This window comes from Necator americanus, chromosome III (assembly GCF_031761385.1).
Source record: "Necator americanus strain Aroian chromosome III, whole genome shotgun sequence".
Lineage (NCBI taxonomy): Eukaryota > Metazoa > Nematoda > Chromadorea > Rhabditida > Ancylostomatidae > Necator > Necator americanus.
The window spans coordinates 25,110,264-25,132,646 of NC_087373.1; the positions used below are offsets into that span (position 1 = coordinate 25,110,264).

A 22,383-nucleotide genomic window follows, 5' to 3' on the forward strand; every position below is an offset into this window, starting at 1 on the left:
TTTGGCAATGATTTCATCTTATTCTTACTGGTTCTCCTCATCGATTGTTCTATTCATGAAGCTGTTTTTGTGTTTGTGTAGCTGGTAGTACGAACAACTAATAGTAATGAGTGTACCGAGAAAAACAAAATTAATTTATAATATTAGTGAAGAAGTGGTGGTTACTCTCTGATAAAGAATAGTCATTCGCAGCCTGATTCTGATCATATTTGTGTTTTTGCAGCAAGCTTGTCTCTGCGCATTTAACTCACCTATACTTGCTATGTTTTCCTCTAGTTCACAAGGTTGCAGTTTTATTTTCTCCGAAAGTGAAGCCTTTTGCGTTATTTACCCAAGAATTTCTCTTGTGTTCTTGGTCTAGTGGATGGTACTATTTTTCATTTATGCAGTGTGTGCTTGTTCCTTTATAAGTGTAACTGGCCACATCGACTTGTTTTTTTTTAAGTCATTTGTTATTGTTAGTGACTTCATTGTCCTTATGAAGAACTATCCATAGCAACAAGTGAACTTCTGAAATTTTCCAAAAAACCTTTCACCGTTTGTTTTATGCGTCCTCTCTCACCTACGAGTCTAATTGCTCTTCAGTTGTTCTTTTGCTCTTCTGTATGAACAACGGAGTTATTGAGTGCGCAAGCAAAACCTGTTCTTTATAAACAGCTTCATTACCTTAGCGAATGATTACCATAGCAGTTCTTTGAAGGGTATCCTCCTTCAGTCTGATATATTTCATTTTAAGGTTGGGATGGCATTTCTGCACTATTGAGTATTCAACGTTTTGATGTCAAATGCATTTTAGTATGAATCAAACAACATCGCTATTTCGGAACTCGAAATTCTAGGAGTAAACAAACACGTTGACAGTCATATTTGTACTGTGGTGAAGATCCGCTAAGTAAATCTTACTAGGTATTCTGGTTTCGTGAGAAATCAGATGTGTGTCTGTGTCTGTGTGTTTAACCATGCATTTTTAGCATCCACTGGCTAACCATTCATGTTCATTTGTTGGTGCGATATTCAAAATTGTCATTTCCAAAGTTTGTCTTCGATTTGGGAAGCGAACTATACTCGCAATAGCAGAAGTGCTATTCCAAAAGAATTCCTTTGCTTACGAACGCAATCGATAATGATGCCTAGAAGTGTAGGAATCTTGAGGTGTTTTTTAAAACTACTAATTTAACGGGCAAAAAGAACACTGATTGAGGTTTGGCTCAGATTCAGACTTTTTTTCGCGATTATGAATAAGATTGGACATGAATATGCCAAAATATGCAGTTAGAAATAGCCAATGTAGTGACCTCTACGCGAAGTAGATAACATCATGAAAACGTATCGATATTTTGATTTCTCATGTTCTGAGCATTAGAATCACGCCGTTTCATTTGCACAGATACTGAAGTGTTCGTTTATGTCCTTGAAATTCCTATACGGTTATTGTGAAAGTGTAATATTGCTTTTATGGTTGAAATTCTGCTTTCGTTTATTTCCACTTAATCATAGTGGCTGATATTCCTGAAGTTTATGGAATGATTACGGAAGTTACAGTCCAACGAAGAGTTGAAAATTCCTAACTAAACGTAGAATATTTTTGATCTCAGGATCTAAGTAGGATGCTCCTGTGTACAAACAAATCGTCGAGAATTCATCCTGATTGTCGAACTTGCTGTTTCTCTTGGCTTCAATGCAGACGACGTCAAAATCTAGACGGTCCAATGTAGTTAAGAAATAGATCCACAAAAAAATTGAGAGCAGGAAACGTAAATTTTCAGATTTTGCACCTTTCAAAGTGATGTTGGCATCTTGTTATCTGTTGTCTGTTTAGCCTTCAGCATATGGAAGGTTGTATGTGAGATTTGATGACGTTTTTCACCTTATAGCAATCTTGCTATACGATTGGTTCTTTTCAGTTTTCAATGCTGTTTTCACATTAAGGTATTCATTTTTTGGAAGAGATTTATGAATTCACGTTAGCGACTTCATTTTTAAGGAACATTCCGACTTGTATACACGATCCATTGAGCATCAATGTATATATATATATATATATATATATATATATAATGCAGGATTAGAAACTATCACACCGGTTGAAACCCCATACATCGAAATATACTAGTATTTTTCTCAGTAAAAATATTTTAAAAAGAAGATACGTTAGATTACTTTTTACGTAGATTTGTAACTTTTCTTACTTTGTAAATGAAGTTATTAGTATCAAGAATTTATCCATTTTTCATATTTGCTTACATGACTCTTCCTTCCAGAAAGTTTACTTGCAAAAACAGTGGTAATCGATCATTGACCTGTTTAGTCAGCAAGTCGGACTGGTGCCGTTCGCACATATCAGCCGTTGCGTCATCACATTTCCAGCGTTTTGTGTTTGATCAGTGAAATCGAGTAATTCATCAGTCACATTGTTTTTTCCTCATTCTCATTTTAGTGGTAACATGTATCTTTTTTGAATGTGAGTCAAGATTGCAGAGCAGGAAAGCAAACCTCATCTAGCATACCTTTTCCAGTTTATAGTTCCCACATTTGTTTGACAAGAATGAGCTCCATATGCTATCTCACTATGGGTAATCGTGTGATTTTTACAGGAGTTATTTAGTTTTTGTGATCCAGACTTCGTTGCAAAATTAATCATTTCTCAGGAACAACATTTTATCCTTAAAATTACTTCATATTTGCAATACTAAAGCGGTGCAGCTTCTGTTCTTCTCAACCCGAGTTATGCAATTTTGGTTTTCGTACTCTTTATCATGATATTGTATTAATATGTGTAACCACCTGTTGCTTATTGGACTTCAGAATCTTTCAGCAATCGAATCCACATTTAGCATGAGAAGGTTGTGCATCTCAATCCTCATTTCCTTTTTGTTTCCTTGTATGTTGCTCCACCATTAGACTGATATCATATTTGCAATACGTCACGTCATGAAAAACAGTTCTCTGTCCACCACATTTTATGGTGATGGGCTACTTTTGGTTTAGAGATCGGATCCGATTTCTTCACACCCAGTTTAGAATTTCCTTTGTAGGCTTCCCAATTGTCTCTCCAGCTCCCTCCTTCAGCAGTATTGGTGATCTTGGTTTTCCATCTCCTTTTTATATTCTCGATAGCAGCAAGTCTCCCTCATTTTGTTGCGTCAGATTAATGTCTTGTCTTATGAGGTGAATCACCCTCCATATTAGTGCTGTCTTTGGCTTATTTCAAAAGATTTCTCTGGAATATTTTCGAATTGGACTACCAGTTGCCCAATTTTCATATGGTCTCAACGTGACTGAAAAACTTTTGACTCCACGCCGAATGTCTAGTATATTATGAAAGGGTTCGAAGAGGAGAAGGTAGTGTTATGATAGAAAGAAAATGTGAAAGAAGGTTATCAGTGAGTTTCTATAATAGGGTCAAAACTACATGAAACTAGTACGTAATTGCGACTTCTCTCGAAGTGCTTCGGTGCAGCGTAGCAGCTAGGAGCCTGTTGAAACCTTTGCTGGCACATCGTTGCGATCCCGCCTCGGTTCCAACTGCTGCCTGCACCGCGCCGTTTCGAGCGCGTACGCAAATGCACCGAAACTACACTCGTGATTCATGTCGTTTCGACCCGGCTATATTTATAGTGAGCGAGAGTCCTTAGAAAAGTGAAGAAAACCTACTTACTTTCAGTTCTACGCAATTGGCAAACTGGTTGAGCTCAGTACATAGAAAACGTTGAACTGTTGTTCTGGAGCAAATTGGGTGTTGATATCCACTGTCAATATTCGCATACTCAAGCTTTTGTCTTCTTTCACGACTGCAAATAGGAATGATGGCCTAAATTTTATAGAGACAAGCCTTGTTTGTTTACGTTTTAATGTAGTAAACCACTGACGTTCAATGATATTCGCTTTGGCCAGAGGTTCACTCTGATCAGCAAAGTCGATTGGCTTGTTCTCTTTCTTCTTTTTTCGAAGTTGAGAGTAGAAAGTGACGAATCTATTGCGGCCTATTGCTTCATGTTGCTGCAACGACACGAAGTCGTGTCTAAAGTGGTTCTTTTTCTGCTTGACACATCAGATGCATTTTCTCTTCTGTTCTATTCCAGTAGAGGGAAAACGCCTGCTATCCAAAAAAAATCTCACTGTCATAGAGAAGAAAAAGTATGAAAGTCATAATTTACAAAGGATAGGACGGTCTACACGTTTGCCGCTTTATTTCACCGTAGACCACCACTTAATGTACAACTAATAAGCTCAAATTTGTAGGCTGAACATTGGGTGTGATGACCAACGAATACAGGGACGATCTTCGTCTCCTTGATCTCAGCACACTTTCACCTCGTCCGCCGGCTACTTCAAATGCAAGGTACTTCTAGAACTTGTGCAAATTCCAATTAAAAAATTACTTTGGTGCTTTTATAATTTTCCGTATTTCTTGTTCTGATTCTTTGTTTATGCACACAATTTGATTATCTGTATCTCAGTATCTTGCGTTGTGTGTTTCTTTATCTGAAATGATAGCATAAGTGACAATTGCCATTGTTTCACGTGAAAAGATAAGTGCGAAGATCTAGTAGCAAAACCGTTCAAAAACTATCAAAATCCTAGTTCACTCCAAGGGACCGACATTTGTGGATGTATTTGTAGATGCAAAATCCTAATTATCATGGGTATGTTTATAAGGAGACCGGAAGACTCCTTGGCTGTCTCCATCTCACCTAAAGTGTTGAAACTATGACTGAAAACAAATGTTAAAGCTATTATCCGCTGAAGTTTACTTCAGGTGACTTCACACAAGAATTTAGGAATTTTTCACTCATTCACTAAGAATTTTTATCACTTAATATATAGTTCAGCTGGTAACTACACTTGATTTTCGTCCTGAAAGCGTAATTAGTCCTCCAAAGTTTCACCCTACAAAGATTAGCTGATGTAAATTGTCGTAATGTAAGTACTTAGTTGCGTAGGTGTGGACTGTCTTAAAAAGTTCAGCTAGATGATGACTTTAGAACTGTTCATCCATAGGTTATCAACACTCAGGATATTCTTGATAGAAATGCGTTTTCAACTTTCCAAATTTACATCAAATCATGCTTCTGATACCAATGTTATGTGGAGTAGGCGAGGAGTTCGTCCTAGCGCTCCCATGGTCAACCGGTTGAACCGGCGACTGAGTATAATGTTTAGGCGTGCTGCAACACTGGTGGCTTCTCTTTAGGACATCGCCTAGTGTTTCACGTGTTTCTGGACACTTTTGCACAATTGCAGTGCTCATCATATTACAGTGTTTACGAAAAAGTTTGTTTTGTAGTACAAATGAAATATTCGCTATCAACATCCAAAATTTTCTCCTTCTGGGACAGAACGCTAAAACTATGCAAAAATCATACCACAGCCCATGTTCTCTCCAATTCCGTACGATACAAAAGGAGAATTCCGATTGTTGTCTACGGTAATGTTACGCAGCTTGTCTCGCTCCTCATCACCATATAGCATTATTGAACATGTTGGTCCGATCTCTCGTTCAAATGTTGTCACTTATTTTTTTTTACACTTTCTAGGAATACCCTCTATGCGATGTACAGAGCGATCCTGTAGCCTTAAGTGGTGCTTTAAAGACTGCAATGGGTCGGTTCAACCACCAAAGTCTGAGGTCCTCTTGATCTCTGAGCGTCCGTGGGAATTGGGCACTGCACTGCAAAAAGAATTATTAATATTAATATATATATATATATTATATTATATTATATTATATTATATTATATTATATTATATTATATTATACTATATTATATTATATTATATTATGTTATATTATATTATATTATATTATATTATATATATTATATTATATTATATTATATTATATTAGTGTTGAACAACGCGTTTTTTGAAAATGCACTTTTTTCTCCATATGACTATACTATATTATATTAATAATATTAATATATGTATAAAGTATAATATAAGTATAGTATAGTATAGTATAGTATAGCAAGTATAAAAGGATAAAGTTTCTGGCGTTAATCAATCCGCTTGGGATGCGCCCCCACGTTCACTTCAATTCAGAATCGTTTGAAGTTTACGGACGTGTATCTGGCCTATACAATGACTTGCGGTGGCTAGGTGATGTGTCTAGTCAGTGTTTTTATCCTCCCAGACAAGTCTGGTACCAATATTGTATCGACCCCGGGGGGATGAAAGGCTTGGTAAGCATTAGGGCGGATTCGAACCTCCGATCGATTGTGCAGTACGCGGAACCTCTAACCGCTACACTACACCCGCCCATAGCAAGAATAGTATATATAAAGTATATTTTATGCTATTCATATATTTATAGACTTCACCTATTCTGAGAATGCGACGACAAACGCCCATAAGGATAGATCAAACCAAGCGTTTGTCTTTATCCTATCCATTACTTTGTTTCAGGATACACTTGAAGGATCAGTATTTTACATGTACTTTGAGAAGAATTACACTTTTTTTCCATCTCTTTATGTCGCTTTCCTATTTCTGGTTCACTGCATTCCACGTTCAGCGAAAACTTGGAAGACTGAAAATAAATATTCTTCATATTATTTATAGCAACATTCCCAGAATTCCTTACTAATGCTTAGCAGTCACTGGTGAATGGGTCAGAAGTGTTCGGCGGTAATCATTCCGCTTGGGACGCGCCGCCGCGTTCACTTCAATTCAGATTCGTTTGAGGTTCATGAGCTGGCCTATACAATGACTTGCGATGGCTAGCCGATGTGTCAAGTCAGTGTTTTCATCCTCCCAGACAAGTATGGTGCTAATTTATCGACCCTGGAGGAATGAAAGGACTGCGGCAGATTCACCGGAACAGTGTTCATTTGATGAAAATCTGATTATTCAAACCAAAAACGTTTATATAATCCAGTTTTCTAATAAATAACTTGTCAAAAGAATGTCTTGTTTCCTATGCATGCGTTCATATTGAGGACTTCTCAACAACGAGTTTTTGAAAAAGCACTTTTTTCTCCAAATGACCCTAAATGCTTATTTTTAAAGGCTTCCCACACCTCGTCAAGGTTCTAATGCCGGATCATCTGTTTTTCCCAAGGACCAGTTACAAACTGTCGTCATTAGTATCAAGTAAATGCATCCTTGGAGTAGTTTCATCCGTTCGCTCTCATTTTTTTGTTTTCAAAATTCCAGAGGGATGACATGTCATGCATGTGTGAACAATATTCAAGACACAATAAAAAGTCGCCCTGGTATTCATTCTTGTACAGTCTCTCTAGAATCTGAACAAGGTGAGCTCTTCTGGTTCTCTTGTGGGTTACTAAGTGTGTCCAGGAAATGTCATCTGCAGGCGTTGTCGTATTTAATCCTTCCTTGTGGACAGCAGCTAAGGTAGCTGAAGCCATCGATGACATGGGCTTTGAATCCGAGGTCAAGAATGGTGAGAATATGAATCGAACTCTTTTCCTCATCAAAACTGCTGTTGCCACATCCACAACACTACTACTTCAGAGGAAAAGGGTTGCCTTCAGCAAAGCGGTAGTCGACGGAGAGTCGTGATTTCTATCAAAGGCATGGTCTGTCACGCCTGCGTAAACAATATACAAGATACTATTTCTCAACAGCCAGGAGTCTACTCAGTTGTAGTTTCTTTGGAGCGAGAAGAAGGTATGCTAGAAGTTCTCCCGTTTTCACTTTTCCTAGAAAATTTCTTCTCACTTTCCTGTTAAGGTGTAATTTATTTCGACTCATCTGTTCTGTCCGATAGTCAAGTAGTTGATGCTGTGGATGATATGGGATTTGAGGCCAAGTTGATTAGTGCTGAAGGTAAGTGCTGGAAGGCTTTACATCTGTTAGTATTTTAAAACACTACAGTCTTCCTCTTCAAAAGTCTTCTGCAGGAGGTGCAAGGAACATATCCTGTGGAACGACAAAGAAAAGGAAAGGGTGTCCTTGAGTGTAAGGAAATCTGCAGAAACTATTAAACTATATCAGAACTGAGGAGCTCAGTTGGGATTTATTAAATGGTTTGAGGTTACAAAATTGTAGCTTAATATTAGAATTATTAATGTTTCCATTCTTATTTTCTTTCTGAGTGCTGTTCTTTTCATTTCTATCTCGTTCTTTTTTTCGTTGGGTTTGTTTAAATATTAATACTAATACTAAGATTAATAGTGCTTTACAGCAGAGCTCTAACATAGTGCGGCCGCGCTTTCTAATGTATTAGTTCATTGAAGAGGTTTTCGTTTACATAGTAGTTGGGAAAGGACCTCGCGCAAGTTCCTGGTTACCTGGAAGAAATTCAGCAGCGAACATAAACGTTTTCACCTATACGCGAGTGATGTACTGTATACCAATCCTTCTGCTGAACATTTGCTCGTGGAATAGTTATTTGAATAAGAGGGAATTGTTCAGATAAACTAAAGTGATTTCGGATTACCTATACTATCTATTATTGTTATTAGTATTACCTGCATTTTTATTTTCAGCTGTCGTTGAACCAAACGTGTCCAAGATCCCCTCAAGTCCTGCGAAAGATTTCCTTGTTCGGTTTTCAAAACCTGACCGAATAGATGTATCTCCTAAGAAATCAAAGATTCACCCTGAAGTTCGTGTTTTTAATCGTTAACATCATAATAATTAACAGGAGTTTCTGTTCTTTTCTAGCTTGCAGTGGAAAATCTCGAAAAATGTACGTTAGCAGTTGAGGGAATGACGTGTGCTTCATGTGTGCAATACATTGAAAGAAATATTGGCAAATTGAAAGGTTAGTGTTCTTCATTGTTCCTTCATTGCCTATTGTTGTCACTTCATTGAGGCCAACACTAAGTTGCAGGGGTCCAGTCAATCGTAGTAGCATTAATAGCTGCGAAGGCTGAGATTAACTACAATCCATCGCTGACCAGCGTGGAAAAGTTGTGTGCGGAAATGGCAGCGTTAGGGTATCGAGCGACTCTCATCGACTCACCTGTTTCTGCATTTAATAAAATTCACCTTATAGTATGTAATTAAAAACATTCCGAAATTATGTAGCGAACGAATTTTTAGCGAAATTTTCTGTTTTAGATAGGCGGTTTGAACAGCGAGTCCGACGCGAACCGCATTGAGTCTCATGCGATCTCAAAGACGGGTGTGGAAAGCTGTCACGTCTCACTTGCCACCTCAATTGCGACTGTCGAATTCACTCCTTCAGCTGTTGGTCCACGGGATCTCATTGCTGTTATTGAGGTATTAGGTTTAAATCAGTTGATTAGTTTCTTCTTTTTAATAACCATAGTGTAACATAGGAAACGTTGCAACTAAATTGAGATTTTTCTCTTGTTGAAGCCTTCTCCAAGTACAGTTTGATACTCATTAGCTCCTATTCCAATCTGGGAGTATTATTGAACTCGATAGCGTTCTCTTTGTGTTGAACACAAGACACTTCAATATATTTCATTTGCCTGACCATTCGTCGACAGCTCCGTAGCCTGAAAAGGTAAGACCGGCCGATCTATAGAGTCTGTTAGTAAAACCTCCTCTTAGTCAAACACATCCTGTTCCAAACCAAAAGAACCACCACACAGAGATATTCAAATTCTATATAGATATTCTATTGACTTTCTCAAGTACAACTTGGGAAAGTTTTTCTTTGCATAAATACTAGTTAGAAATTTTCAAGAGTCTACCTTGCCAGAGCTGATCTATTTCATATCTCAAACGTAACAGAGATAATGGGAAGTAAAGATATGGTGAGAAGTCTTTGCTTTCTGAGAAAGAATCTTTTTCTCGATTTTGACTTTTGACTCCAAGATTAGAATAGCAGTTAATGAGTATCAATATGTACTTGTGCAAAAACTTTGAGTTGTTTTACACATCGAAATTTAGGTTTCTTTTTCAAGAGTTGTGAATTATACTTCAAAGTCAACTCCGTTAGGTATGTATGCTAAAATAGTGTACAGTACTTAGATACTTAGATGGCCCATCTTTACTGGACGTGCGGGCCCCAGCATCTCTTCCACTCGTTTCGTCCCCTCGACATTGTCATCCAAACTGTTCTCAATTTTCGTGAGTGACATTGAGGAGGTCCTTGAGCCGTATCCAACTGAGCTCTCAGTTGGTCCATCCGTGTAGCGAACACGTCACCCATCTTAGTGTACAGTAGATGCATAAATAGGGACTTAGAAGCATACTGTAGCCGTATGAAAACGTGTTACGGTGCAAAATGGCTGTCAAATGGGAAGACAGTTAGTTCATGTGCGTCACACTGCCAACCTTGGCGAAATTCAAACTTTTTGTCCGAATTCAAAGATATGTGGTTGCATTTGTCTGTACGCGATAAAGATTGAGGGATAAATTGTTCGTTGCATTCTTCCTTATAAAACTCACATGATTGGTGGTCGATCTTTCTCGGGTGTTCTGCCGCTTTTGTGACTTTAATCTAGAATCGTAAAGGTAAAGAAAAGCGTATGCAGTAACTCGTAGAATTAAGCGCCCTACAACTCACTGCATACGTTGACTTGTAGGCTCAGTGTCCTTATCCTCCCGGAGATCTCTGCTATCAGAAAATCAATACCAAAGGGGTGAAAGGCTTGACTTGAAAGGAAAGGCTGAAATGTTATGTTAAAGGCATCACCCCACGAATCTGAGGTGGTGGAGTATTCGTATACGGGATGGGAGACTACGGAGAGGGGGGTGATTCCGTCCATTTCTTCCTAATTGCCGTAAAAAACGGCCTCGAAGATACGGCTTCATTCGTTTTGGCGCACCATTTTGTACAAGAGGTCCGATTGGAGCGCGCCAGTCTTGTGCGGCGCCGCATCTTCCGGGCCGTTTTTTACGGCAATTAGCAAGAAATGGACGAAATCACCTCCCTCTCCGTAGTCTCCCATCCCGTATACGAATACTCCACCTGAAATCTGCACCACCTCAGATTCGTGGGGTGATGCCTTTAATCAAACGTTCTACCGAGTAGTGGTAGTGTCCTGTTACCACAGCGGTACACCCGCAGTTGAGAAATGTTGCGAGTTTCTTTCACTCTTTTTCAGGGGCTTGGATACACTGCTGAACTTGCTAGCAAAGATGATCAAGTGAGACGTTTGGATCATTCAGAAGAAGTGCGAAAGTGTGGTGAAATTTTTCGTAGTATTAGATGTTAGCTAACTTTGGTAATCTTTGGTTATTTGCCATTTAGATGGAGAACCACGTTTCTTGTCAGCCTTATTTTTGGTATTCCGGTCATGTTAATTATGGTTGTGTTCCACTGGATTCTGCACACTCCTATGCATCCAGAAAATCAGACACCTATTCTCTCTCCAGCTCTTTCGCTGGACAACCTTCTTCTTCTACTGTTATGCACCCCAGTTCAGGTAGGATCTTCATATATGGGCTGCTTTTATTTCTTGATGTTCTTCTTGTTGTATATCTCTATACTTGTGCTTAGGTGATCGGCGGCCGCTATTTTTATGTGGCATCGTGGAAAGCTCTACGTCATGGGAGCACCAACATGGACGTGCTCATCGTTTTAGCCACCACAATAGCATTTACTTATTCAATTCTGGTTCTTATAATAGCTCTTGTCCTTAGGTGAGTTAAATTTGTTCTTGCCGTAGATTGAACTGAACAGTTTCGTTGAGGTGGCCATCGAGTCCAATGACATTTTTCGATGTTCCTCCAATGCTAATAGTGTTCATTTCGTTAGGCAGAATGCTGGAGCACAAAGCCAAGGTTGAATTTCGTTTTGTTTCCGACGTTGAAATGGGTCTACCACTTTTATCACAGATCGTCAGTTTTATTTCTACTTTTTTCTTAAGGGAAAAACGTCTGAAGCTCTAAGTCGCCTGATGTCTTTGCAAGCAAAAGAGGCCACTCTTGTTACTATGGACAGCGAAGGCCGCATCACGTCTGAGAGAGCGATCAACATAGAGCTCGTAATCCCTTTTTCTTTGCATTTGTTAATCGGTTTTTCGAGCTGAAATCACTTGGTTATCAGATTTGTCAGGAAGGACACTTCAGCGCTATTCAGTGTTCTTAATAACCGCTAAATTCTTTCATATGATCATATGATTACGTCTTTTTTACTACAATATTATTCGGTGTATCTTATCGAGGATTCTCTAATAGTTGCATTCCTTGGGACGACAACTTCTCCTTTATCATTTACCATGAATTTTAATTTCACTGAATGTTGTCTCTTATTTTTGGAGTCTGGACGCGTCTGATTCTTGTAAAACGAAATCTATTTTAGGTTGACTACTTATTCGTTTTACACACCCGATAAATTTCCATAGTTCCTTGATCACACATTGATGATCATCTGTCGATGTATTCACCAGAGGGACGCTGCGCTCGTATATATGTTCGCAGAAAAGCTCTTAGAGCTATTTTAGAGCTTTTGCCTAGGCCCCCACAAAAGACCTGTCCTTACTTTCAAACGTTAATTTTTAAGTGTAAAAAAGTAGGTAGCTAACCTAACATTTGCTGTTGGTTGAAGTCTGCAATAAACGACACTGAGTAAATATATTTATGTTTTCTTGTTATGCCAACGAGCTTTAGATGAAACTTTTTCATTGACCTGACATTTCGACAAACTCGTCTTTATCAAAGGCCTGAAAATGATTCGAGGTCTTTGATGCCATGCATATTCCATCAAACTCCTCTCTTCTCGTCATGCCTCGATATTGTTCTAAGTACACCACGTAAGACCTTCAAAAGGAATACAAGCTGACCAGTCTCACCGATTAGCGGGGCTGGTTGAAGGCATCACCCCACGAATCTGAGGTGATACGGATTTCAGGTGGAGTATTCGTATACGGAATTGTAGATTAAGGAGAGGGGTATGATTCCGCCCATTTCTTCCTACTTGCCGTAAAAAACGGCCCGGAAGAAACGTCTTCGGGCGTTCTGGCGCACTATTTTCTACAAGGGGTTCGATTGGAGCGTGCCAGCCTTGTGCATGCTCCGCATCTTTCGGGCCGTTTTCTACGGCGATTACGAAGAAATGGACGGAATCACCGCCCTCTCCATAGTCTCCCATCCCGTAAGGAGTTTAAGGAGGAGTTTGATGGAACATGCATGGCATCAAAGACCTCGAATAATTTTCAGGCCTTTGATAAAGACGAGTTTGTCGAAACGTCAGGCCAATGAAAAAGTTTCACCTAAACCTCGTTGACAAAACAAGAAAACATAAATACACTTCCAAATGCCGAGGTTTCAAGAAGAGAGGACTTGGAGATACCTGAGTAAATGAACTTTTGACTCCTGTTTAGTCGACTTTTACCTGTGTTTGAGATCAACTATGATTGTTTTGACTTTTAAAATAAGTAAATCAAATAATTTAATAATAATAATTAAATTCCCAAGTATTTCTCTTTATTATTGATTCATAAATTGGAAAATTCTGATATCTGAAGGCATCTCACTTCAAATAAATTCAATATTTCAATTTTTGAGTTCTTTGTTTTATGCATTCGACATTCTCCCCATCGCTCGCTGTCATATTAACTTATGATCTTACCATCTTTAGGTGCAACGCAGCGATTTGATCAAGATTGTACCCGGTGCCAAGGTTCCCGTCGATGGTGTCGTAGTTGACGGAAAGAGTTCTGCTGATGAGTCTTTTATCACAGGAGAATCTATGCCCGTAGTTAAAAAGCCAGGTATATCTTACTATAGGGAGTGTGTTAACTAAAAGTTTATAAAAGATGTGAATTCCAGGTAGCATGGTGATTGGAGGTTCCGTCAATCAAAAAGGAGTTTTAATCGTTAAAGCAACGCATGTTGGCCAGGATTCGACCTTGTCGCAAATCGTACGCCTTGTAGAAGAAGCACAAACGAATAAGGTATTTTGCAATGACCAACTTTTCCGTAAGTCTTAAGGAATAGAAAAACAACTATGAGAGGAAGTTTTATGAGCTTTTCAACTTCTAATGGTTCTAGTTGAAACTATTTGGTGATATTGTGCCGTAGTTTGCAAAGTTAGGGATTTATACAGCTTGTGAGGTCTTTTACTATCATCTTTGCCTTACCAAACTTTCACTATACCTGTAGTAACTCTCTGCTCTCACCTTTTTCTGGCATCGATGAGAGTTAATTTATTTTTGAAACATTTATTAATAAATTTTTGGCGCGTTCCGTATATCGAAGCGATAGCGTTTTATCTTAGAAGAATTTGTCGGAGCAAATTAGTAATAAATTCTCATGTTTAGACGGATGGTTATCCTTTGCGCCTTCTGTTCCTATACGGATTCTTCATTTTTTCTACACTAAACCCCAAAAACAATTACGAGCTCCGAACGGTCTATCATATCCTTTGCTAGTAATGAACTGGTAGACATAATCATCGGAAAGTTCAGGTGTCCTTTCTAGTGATCTTTGAAGACAACAAATGCTTGCGGACATTTTGCACAGCGTTATTTGATTCCAGTCGATTAGTTAAAGAGAAGAAAACTACAATGTTAAGATTTCACATAAATTTTGCGATTACTTGATACTATCCCATCGAAGAGCACGTGTATGCCCTTAGGCAAAGGTCTTGGTTTATCATTACATCTGGCAATAGGTAAATGGTAGTTGCGATATTTCAACACACTATTGACACTAACACTACAATGAACACTCGACTCGAATACATCTGTAGAGTTTATCTCACACATTGTTAATAGTTGAATAATTTGATTTATTTGTTCTATCGACGTCGGTAGATTGAAAGATTGAAACATGAAGTCACAAGTCTGTCACCTTATTTCTTTGAAATATGTATTTAGGCTCCAATCCAGCAGATGGCAGACCGCATAGCGGGTTACTTTGTCCCATGCGTGATTTTCCTTGCGCTTCTTACTCTTTTTGCATGGATTGTTATAGGATACGTATCAGAAAAATATGAAGAAATGGTGAGGTTTTTTCCTAAACTGCAATGTTTATTTAACGACAGTCTTTTATATCTGTTGTGTCAGATCTGTGCATTTTTAATCGTGTTTTTTCTACTTGGTTTTACATTGGTCACTCGATTGATTGCAGACACCAACAAGTCGTTTTGAAAGGGTCATGAAAGTGGCCTTCGAAGCAGCAATCACAGTGCTAGCTATCGCTTGTCCGTGCAGCCTTGGCCTAGCTACACCCACGGCTGTAATGGTTGGCACCGGAGTGGGAGCAATCAATGGGATTCTTATCAAGGGAGGGGAACCTTTAGAGACCGTTCACAAAGTATGTTCGCAACTTGCATTGAGTGAAAGATGCAAAAGTCTTAATTCTAGGTTAGCACTGTGATTTTTGACAAGACCGGCACGATTACGGAAGGACGTCCGCGGGTGATCTCCATCCTCACCCTTCGGTCACCCTTGGATCTGCCTCTGCAGACGTTAGCTTTAATTTGCGGTTCCGCCGAATCTCAGTCAGAGCATCCCATTGGAGCGGCTATAACGAATTTTGTCAAGGAGGTCAGTTTAGAAACTTCCCGACTTTCATCATGAAATGTTAGTTGGATCAAGTAGCTGCTTAACATAGTCAAGTAGGTACCTGTGAAAATTGAAAATTGCCCTTGAATTAACTGTGATAGTGGCTTTTTTCTGTCGCCCTGGCAATGAAACCACACATTTTGAAGAGAGAGTAACAACTCGTCTCAGGATTCTCTTTTTAGTGGCTTGGTGATCCGACTTGGGCTGCAGTTTCTCGTTTTCATGTTTCCGCTGGAAGCGGCGTCTCTTGCCAGATATCTGGAGTTCGAAAATCAGTTGCATCATTAAATGTGAATGCTCCTGCTCTTTCCGAGGGAGAGGAAATAGCCATATCCAACTCTAAAGTTCTGTATAAGCAAGTACGTAATAGAAATTCTTTCGCTACAGGCAACACATTATACCCACAAACCCTTAGGTATCTTGCATGCCAACCACACGAAACCAGAAAGATCCGGATGTATTCGAAGTTGTGGTTGGAAGCGAGCGTATGATGCAAAAGTTCAACATCCCCGTCGATGAGGTCACCGCCGCAGCGTTGGCGGTTGAGCAACAAAAAGGTCACATCTCAGTACTGTGTGCCGTCAACGGTAGGTCTAAGAAATTTTAAAAAGGAAATCAGTCTGTAACTACATAGGTGATGGGAATCTACTAAAATACACATACTCCCTGCCCACAGTAATTTTTTTAATGCCTACTTAACCTGTACAATCAAAAAGTTGCTTTATCGAATTGTTATAGGTGAAATCGCTGCAATCATTTCGATTGCGGACCAAATAAAAAGGGATGCACCTGTGGCCGTGTGGGCATTGTGTCGAATGGGAATGCGCGTAGTGTTACTGACTGGAGACAACGCAAAGACAGCTGCATCTACTGCAAAGCAGGTTCTTTCTTTTCTTTTCTTTCTTCTTTTCTTTTTCTTAACTTCTCCTTTTCCTTTTGGCTCCTGGTGAGGACTTAAAGACTGGGTTCCATAGATATGATCTGTCTCCCTTTCAAAGGCAAAGATCAGACTAATGTTTTTTTTTCCAAATCTTCCGAACAACATTCATGTGGAGCGTTGTACACAACCTTATAAAATAGAAGCGAAATGTGGAATTCTTGGAAATGGTCTTCAACGCTTCATGCATAATGACACGGGACAAGTGTGCAGAAATACGTGGAAGTGCTTGAATTTAGAAAAGATTCGAATGTATTATTTTTGTTTCTGATAGCAAAATGAAAGCTCGAGCGTAAGCCAGCTGCACAGTAAACTAAATAATAATTCATAATTGATGAATACAGCGATAGGAGGTTTTGTTGCCCCTTCACGGTCAACGTTCTCAATTGAAATCGGGCGCGTTGTCGCTTCTCAAAAGGAGCGATAGGTGCCAATTACTTTATCTTCTTGTTTCTCATTTCCTAGCATCCTGAGCGCTATCGTCATACAGCATGGGAGTTTAAAAACGAAGCGAACTATATGTAAATAACGACCATTTTGTTTGAAAAAAAAATTACTCTTGAAAACCCACATTTTTAAGGTTGGAATCGCTGATGTGTTCTCTGAGGTTCTTCCTAACCAGAAACAGATCAAAATTCAACAACTACAGGTTTGTGGTCGTATAATTACATCGAATTTTGATGTTGCCTACATTTTATATGATATCGAACTTGGATAATATCACGTGTTTATAAGCACTTGTTGTGTTCATGCTGTAGTAGTCTTCTTCATGTGCTCGTCCTGATTTCAGGAAGCAGGCGAGCGAGTGGCAATGGTTGGTGACGGTGTGAATGACTCACCGGCGCTCGCATCTGCAGACGTTGGTATCGCAATAGCGGCTGGTAGCGACGTAGCGATCGAAAGTGCTGGTATTGTACTTGTTAGGGTTAGTTTTCATCATAATATCTTTTGATGGGTCTTGTTTTGGAAGTTGTTTTTTCTCCACAAAGTGATTTACGATTGGTTATGGTTGTTTCAGGGTCTTTTTTTTAAAGATAAAGCTTGCTAACCTTTCAAAACGTCTTTATGGTATTTTCAATTTTGGTAACAAAATTATTTTCAGAATGACTTGATTGACGTTGTTGGTGCTATCCAATTGTCCAAAAAGACGACAAGAAGAATACGACTAAACTTTCTATTCGCAATTATCTATAATGCGATCGGAATCCCAATTGCTGCTGGTCCGTTTTTATGCTGTTTTTTTCTGCACTTGCATGGAATAGCCCCCTGCTTGTTCTAGTTTTGTTCTATATAAAGTTTACTTAGGAGTTTTTCGTCCAATTGGGTTCATGCTGCAACCATGGATGGCTGCTGCAGCCATGGCGTTGAGCAGCGTTTCGGTTGTCACATCTTCGCTTTTGCTGAAAACCTATAGGTAAATAAATATGACAGCATACATTCATTGTCACTTTATGTCTAATGCTCAGCTCCTTCGCCATTTTAGAAAGCCCACTTACGGATCGTTGTACAGCACTGAATACAAAAGACACGAAAAACTTCTCCAATCAGGTCGATTCGAGGTAATGGCTGTGGTTTGATGGGTGACCAGTCAAGGGACTCTTCATTCAGTCATTTTCTTTTCGGTGCTAGTGAATCACATAGAATTGTGTTGCAGGTGCGAGTCCATCGAGGGCTAGACGATACTGGAGTGTTCCGTACCAGTTCGCGTTTGTCTGTATTATCGAGCAAGATGAGTTCAATTTTAGGATCAACGACTAGTATTATTAGTGGAGCAGCGAAGAAAAGAGCGAGGTATTCCTCCTGCATTTTACCCAAACTTTATCTTAGCCCCCTTTCCAGGCAGCAACTATTGGACGGCGATGGCAGCTCAGATTCTGACGATCTCGTTGTGTGACATATCCTTTACTCTCTATTCTTTTTTCGTCTGCTCTGATTCTCTTTCATGCATCACACACTTCTCACAGTGCTATATGCATTACAGGTCCTGGTGTCATTGAATCACGTCGTTACGATTCTAAGACACGGAGATAACTGTAAAAAAAGCTTTGTAAACCACTGTTTCGTAATAATCGCGATCTTTTCTGGGCGATAAGTCGCAGTTAGTCGAGAAAGACTTCGAAATCGGCTTTTGATTATTATTTGACAGTTATCCCACTAGGTCACTGAAAATAACTCACCGTATTCGTGGAACCCATATTTACTTTGTTATGATGTTCTTTTTCTTACCAATAACTAGATGCCCAGAACTTTTCCATTGTGATTACAGGTTAATGTTAACTATTAGCCTAACGCTAAAACAATCCTGTAATGGTCACAAAACCAGATTTTACAAAAACTGAGAGGAAATCCGTTCTCCCTCGGGAGGATGAAAAACGAACTGGTACATAGTCGCAGATTTTGAAAATTTTTTAAAGAACTAACTATGCTATTATCTTCCGTTCTCTTTTAACTTGTCACTGTATGCTGTTTTTCGTTGCCATAGTTACTGTATTCTGTTTCACTTTTGTACATTTTTCATTCTTTTCTGTGATATTTTCGCACATTCTACATCTTAAGTTTAGCTTCTTTGATACAAAACACTAAAGTGATTCGTCCGTTGTTAAATATGTCCCTACATCATAATTCCAAGAAAATGTAGCTAGCCCGAAAGTCTGGGCATCGAATCGAATAAAGTTCTATCATTCGCTCAAACACGCAGGAATTCATCCCGAATTATTCGAACATTCGATGGCACAAGGATAGTAGAAAGCCAATAAGGGTGATTCGAAAGGAGTAAAGATTTCCGAAATCATCTACGACTTTACACAAAAAAACGAAAGTTGTGGTTGTTAGTGTAAAGGTTATAATATGTAATAAATTACGTTATATTACATGAATTCCTAGTGTTTTTCAAATACTAATGTAAAATGTGTGGACAGTAGCGTAAAGCTTTATTCAGAAACACGGAAATGTTCCACGTCTTTCGAGCTACATGAATATCTCATGATCTGAGCGAATAAAGCATTTGTTTTTTGTTCTGTACATCCCCGTATTCTCACAGAAAGAGAATTCTCACTCCGAATATGTCCTGTAAAATCTGATTGCGAATTGATTTTGATACAACAAAGAAAAAAGGCACTGATCGTCGATTACCCTACCGACGTTTTTCGAAACATGCCTGGAACGCCTTAAATTAGCGGACGCCTGAGTAGATGCACTCTAGATTGATAATGGTCGTCAACGTTAAAATCGTCTAGGTCATTCGACTTCAAAAGTCAGAAACTTACTCTTTTCGTGGAAAACCCATGTATTATTTGCAGCTTTAAAAAATCTTGTGAATTTCTCAATAAACAAAAAAACAAAAAAAATAGAAACGAAAACGTAAGAGCTATGCGGGAGAAAGATGAAACTCTTCGAGGAAAACCTATTTTTTTCAGCTTTGAGAAATCTTGTTAGTTTCTCAATAAACCAAAAAAAAAAATAGAGACAAAAATATAACAGCTATGCGAGAGAATGATGAAACTAAATCGATTGCGGCTACTATCGCCTTTTTTGCTCTAAAGGTGTTTTAGTAATGATAGCAGGCAATTATTCCGTTCCTTTTCCTTAGTTTGAGGAATTGAGAAAAGGAGTGGGGAGATCGGTAGGGATATTACGCGTATTTCCCACATCTAGTTCGAGAAGGATGAGATCAATAATCGATTTCCACACCACAAGTGCTTTCGTGTGTTGCCATGTTCGTTCGTTGTTGCTTTAACGTTGCGGAGAAAAGCTGTTTGCTTCTCATCTGGCTAGAAATCGCATGGAAATGCCCTGCGCTCAGGAAGTATTTGCAGATTGCTACACAGAATGATTCTTGTTGTGTAACAATGCAGTTGGTGCCGCGGTCAATCTCGAGGCAGCGACCCAGTGAAACGAACTTCCAGAAGTAACAGTTCCATCGCATTCGTAGTTTTGGTCTTTCTTTTTTCCATTAATATGACGCGACAAACAGTTGTGATTCTGCCCAAACGGTGAAACGTAGTTTAAAGTGACAACCCGCCTCCAAATCTATGCTAGAAACAATACGCTCGCAACAATGGAGTACGAAACCTATCGCGAGTTGCGTTTCTACCTCTCTCAGTACACATGCACAAAACAGAATCGACCGACTGAGTGTGAACAGGTACATGCTCGAACATCCAGTGATTTTGCACACATCCACACATCTTATTCTCTTCTAATCAATCAGTTAACTTCTAATCATGCGATCAATTCAGAGGCACACGAAGTTTGGAGAAGGCTTGCTTAACTGATGTAACCTGCAAATCGATGGAGATTTTCTCCAATGTGGGTTCGTCGTGGGTCTGCGAGATTGAATTGTTGCAAGCAGATGTAGATCTAGTAATGATAGCAGGCGATCATTCTGTTCCTTTTCTTTAGTTCGAGGAATTGGGAAAAGAAGTGATGAGATCGGTACGCATATTTCCCACACCTAATTCGAGAAAGCTGGGATCAATAATTGATTTCTACTACAACTGCTTTCATGTGTTGCCAAAATTGATTTCCGAGTATAAACTGAACTGACTATCAGAACTAATTGATAATTCTGATAAGCATCCTTTTTGACTACATTATGGTTAACATTCTCCAAGTCCTTATTACAACTAATATTTTTTTCTAAATTTATTCAATGACTACTCGACAGCTTGCAACCACGAGTCTCATTACTTCATTGGACAAACAGCACATGACAAAACGCAACTGACGCACAGCAGCGTGGCTCTAATAAATCCGCTTTTTTAGATTTTTCTACCTACCCCTTAGTTGTGATGACTATTGTGGGGTAAAAACAACATGAAGCACGGTACAGCTGCGTAAACGCCTGCGCTCGAAGCGCGGAATGTAGAGGTTAGAAACTAGGGAGGCCCTTTGCTGACACCATTCCTTGCTGTAGTTCGCGATGGTCCCACCTCGGTACAAACCGTTACCTCCGCCGTGCCGCTTCGAGCGCAGCCGCTTACGCAACTGCACCGTGCTTTATGTCGTTTCGTTTTGACCCTACTATGCTTAGATCAGTTTGTTTACATTCATCTGCTCCTGCAACGTGTGAAGCTGACGAGTGTTGTCTCAAGAGCTATGTTCGTTTGCAAGAAATATTCGGTTTTTTTTCTTTGCACTTACGCACATTATTGATCATTGTATCACGCTCTTTAGCATTTTCCGAGTCTAAGATCCTTCATGAATTGTTCAAACTATCAGTGTGGGTTCAGTGAAGGAAAATAACGTTTTCGCCTCTAGACAACGGTACTACGGGCAACTCGTGTCAAACGAGTATTGATGTAAATCTCCATTATCGACAGTCAGCGGAGACAGATTTGGAGCATACAGAAAGTAGAATCTTTGAGAAATCATTCAGTTAGAAGAAGGATATCTTTAATTTTTTCGAAGGTTTCGAAGCACAAACAGATTTAGATGTTGTAACTTTCCCATTACCTGAAATGTTACGCTCCGAATATCTGTAGTGCCCAGTTAGTGATTTCTGGCACCGGCTGAGAATGACTAACAGTAACTGGAACTTGAAAAAATAGCTCTTTTGAATTGGAGGAGCAAAGGAGAAGAGGCTGAGAGCATCAATGAAAACAAATTAAGGTCACCCACGCGATCAAATCTTTTTTTTTTCTGAGTGCCACTCACATCATTCTGAACAATGAACTTCCATAGATGCATCAGATTCGGCTATGATGTGTCATCTTTACAATGATCCATCGAGACCTTTCGAGCAGTTTCTCGAACCTAGCTGTACAAATAGTGAATTACTGTAGTCTACTACTCAGCAAATACCAGAGAGTTTACTCGTTATTTTACTACAACTATGTTATTAATGACCAGAAATTTGTTGTTTAATAGAACGAACAGACTACCTTTTCGCACATATCTTTTCGAAGCCCAATGAAAAAGAAAGAAAGCATAAAAATGAAGCAAGCAGAGACATTTAAAAAATGGAGGACGACTGTTAAGCCTAGCAGGCAAATCAACACTTCTCACGTTCCTACACTTCGTATTTCATGAAACCTTTCGGTACTTCAG

At 39.2% G+C, this 22,383-nt stretch overlaps 1 protein-coding gene across 1 annotated transcript; it reads left to right on the forward strand.

Moving 5' to 3' along the window:
- Positions 1 to 4,259: 4,259 nt before the first annotated feature.
- Positions 4,260 to 18,229, forward strand: RB195_010865 (uncharacterized protein; the record flags this gene model as incomplete). The annotated part of the gene is made up of 30 exons (XM_064192040.1): positions 4,260 to 4,342; positions 7,012 to 7,095; positions 7,159 to 7,256; positions 7,316 to 7,405; positions 7,477 to 7,632; positions 7,696 to 7,791; positions 8,454 to 8,572; positions 8,632 to 8,731; positions 8,801 to 8,964; positions 9,031 to 9,192; positions 10,992 to 11,068; positions 11,138 to 11,312; positions 11,387 to 11,529; positions 11,580 to 11,670; positions 11,757 to 11,873; positions 13,469 to 13,601; positions 13,660 to 13,784; positions 14,709 to 14,834; positions 14,962 to 15,147; positions 15,198 to 15,380; positions 15,581 to 15,757; positions 15,814 to 15,985; positions 16,137 to 16,279; positions 16,916 to 16,984; positions 17,126 to 17,260; positions 17,438 to 17,555; positions 17,641 to 17,749; positions 17,819 to 17,894; positions 17,990 to 18,126; positions 18,175 to 18,229. The coding sequence occupies 30 exons, from the start codon at positions 4,260 to 4,262 to the stop codon at positions 18,227 to 18,229; spliced, it is 3,699 nt and encodes a 1,232-aa protein (XP_064049623.1).
- Positions 18,230 to 22,383: the final 4,154 nt, after the last annotated feature.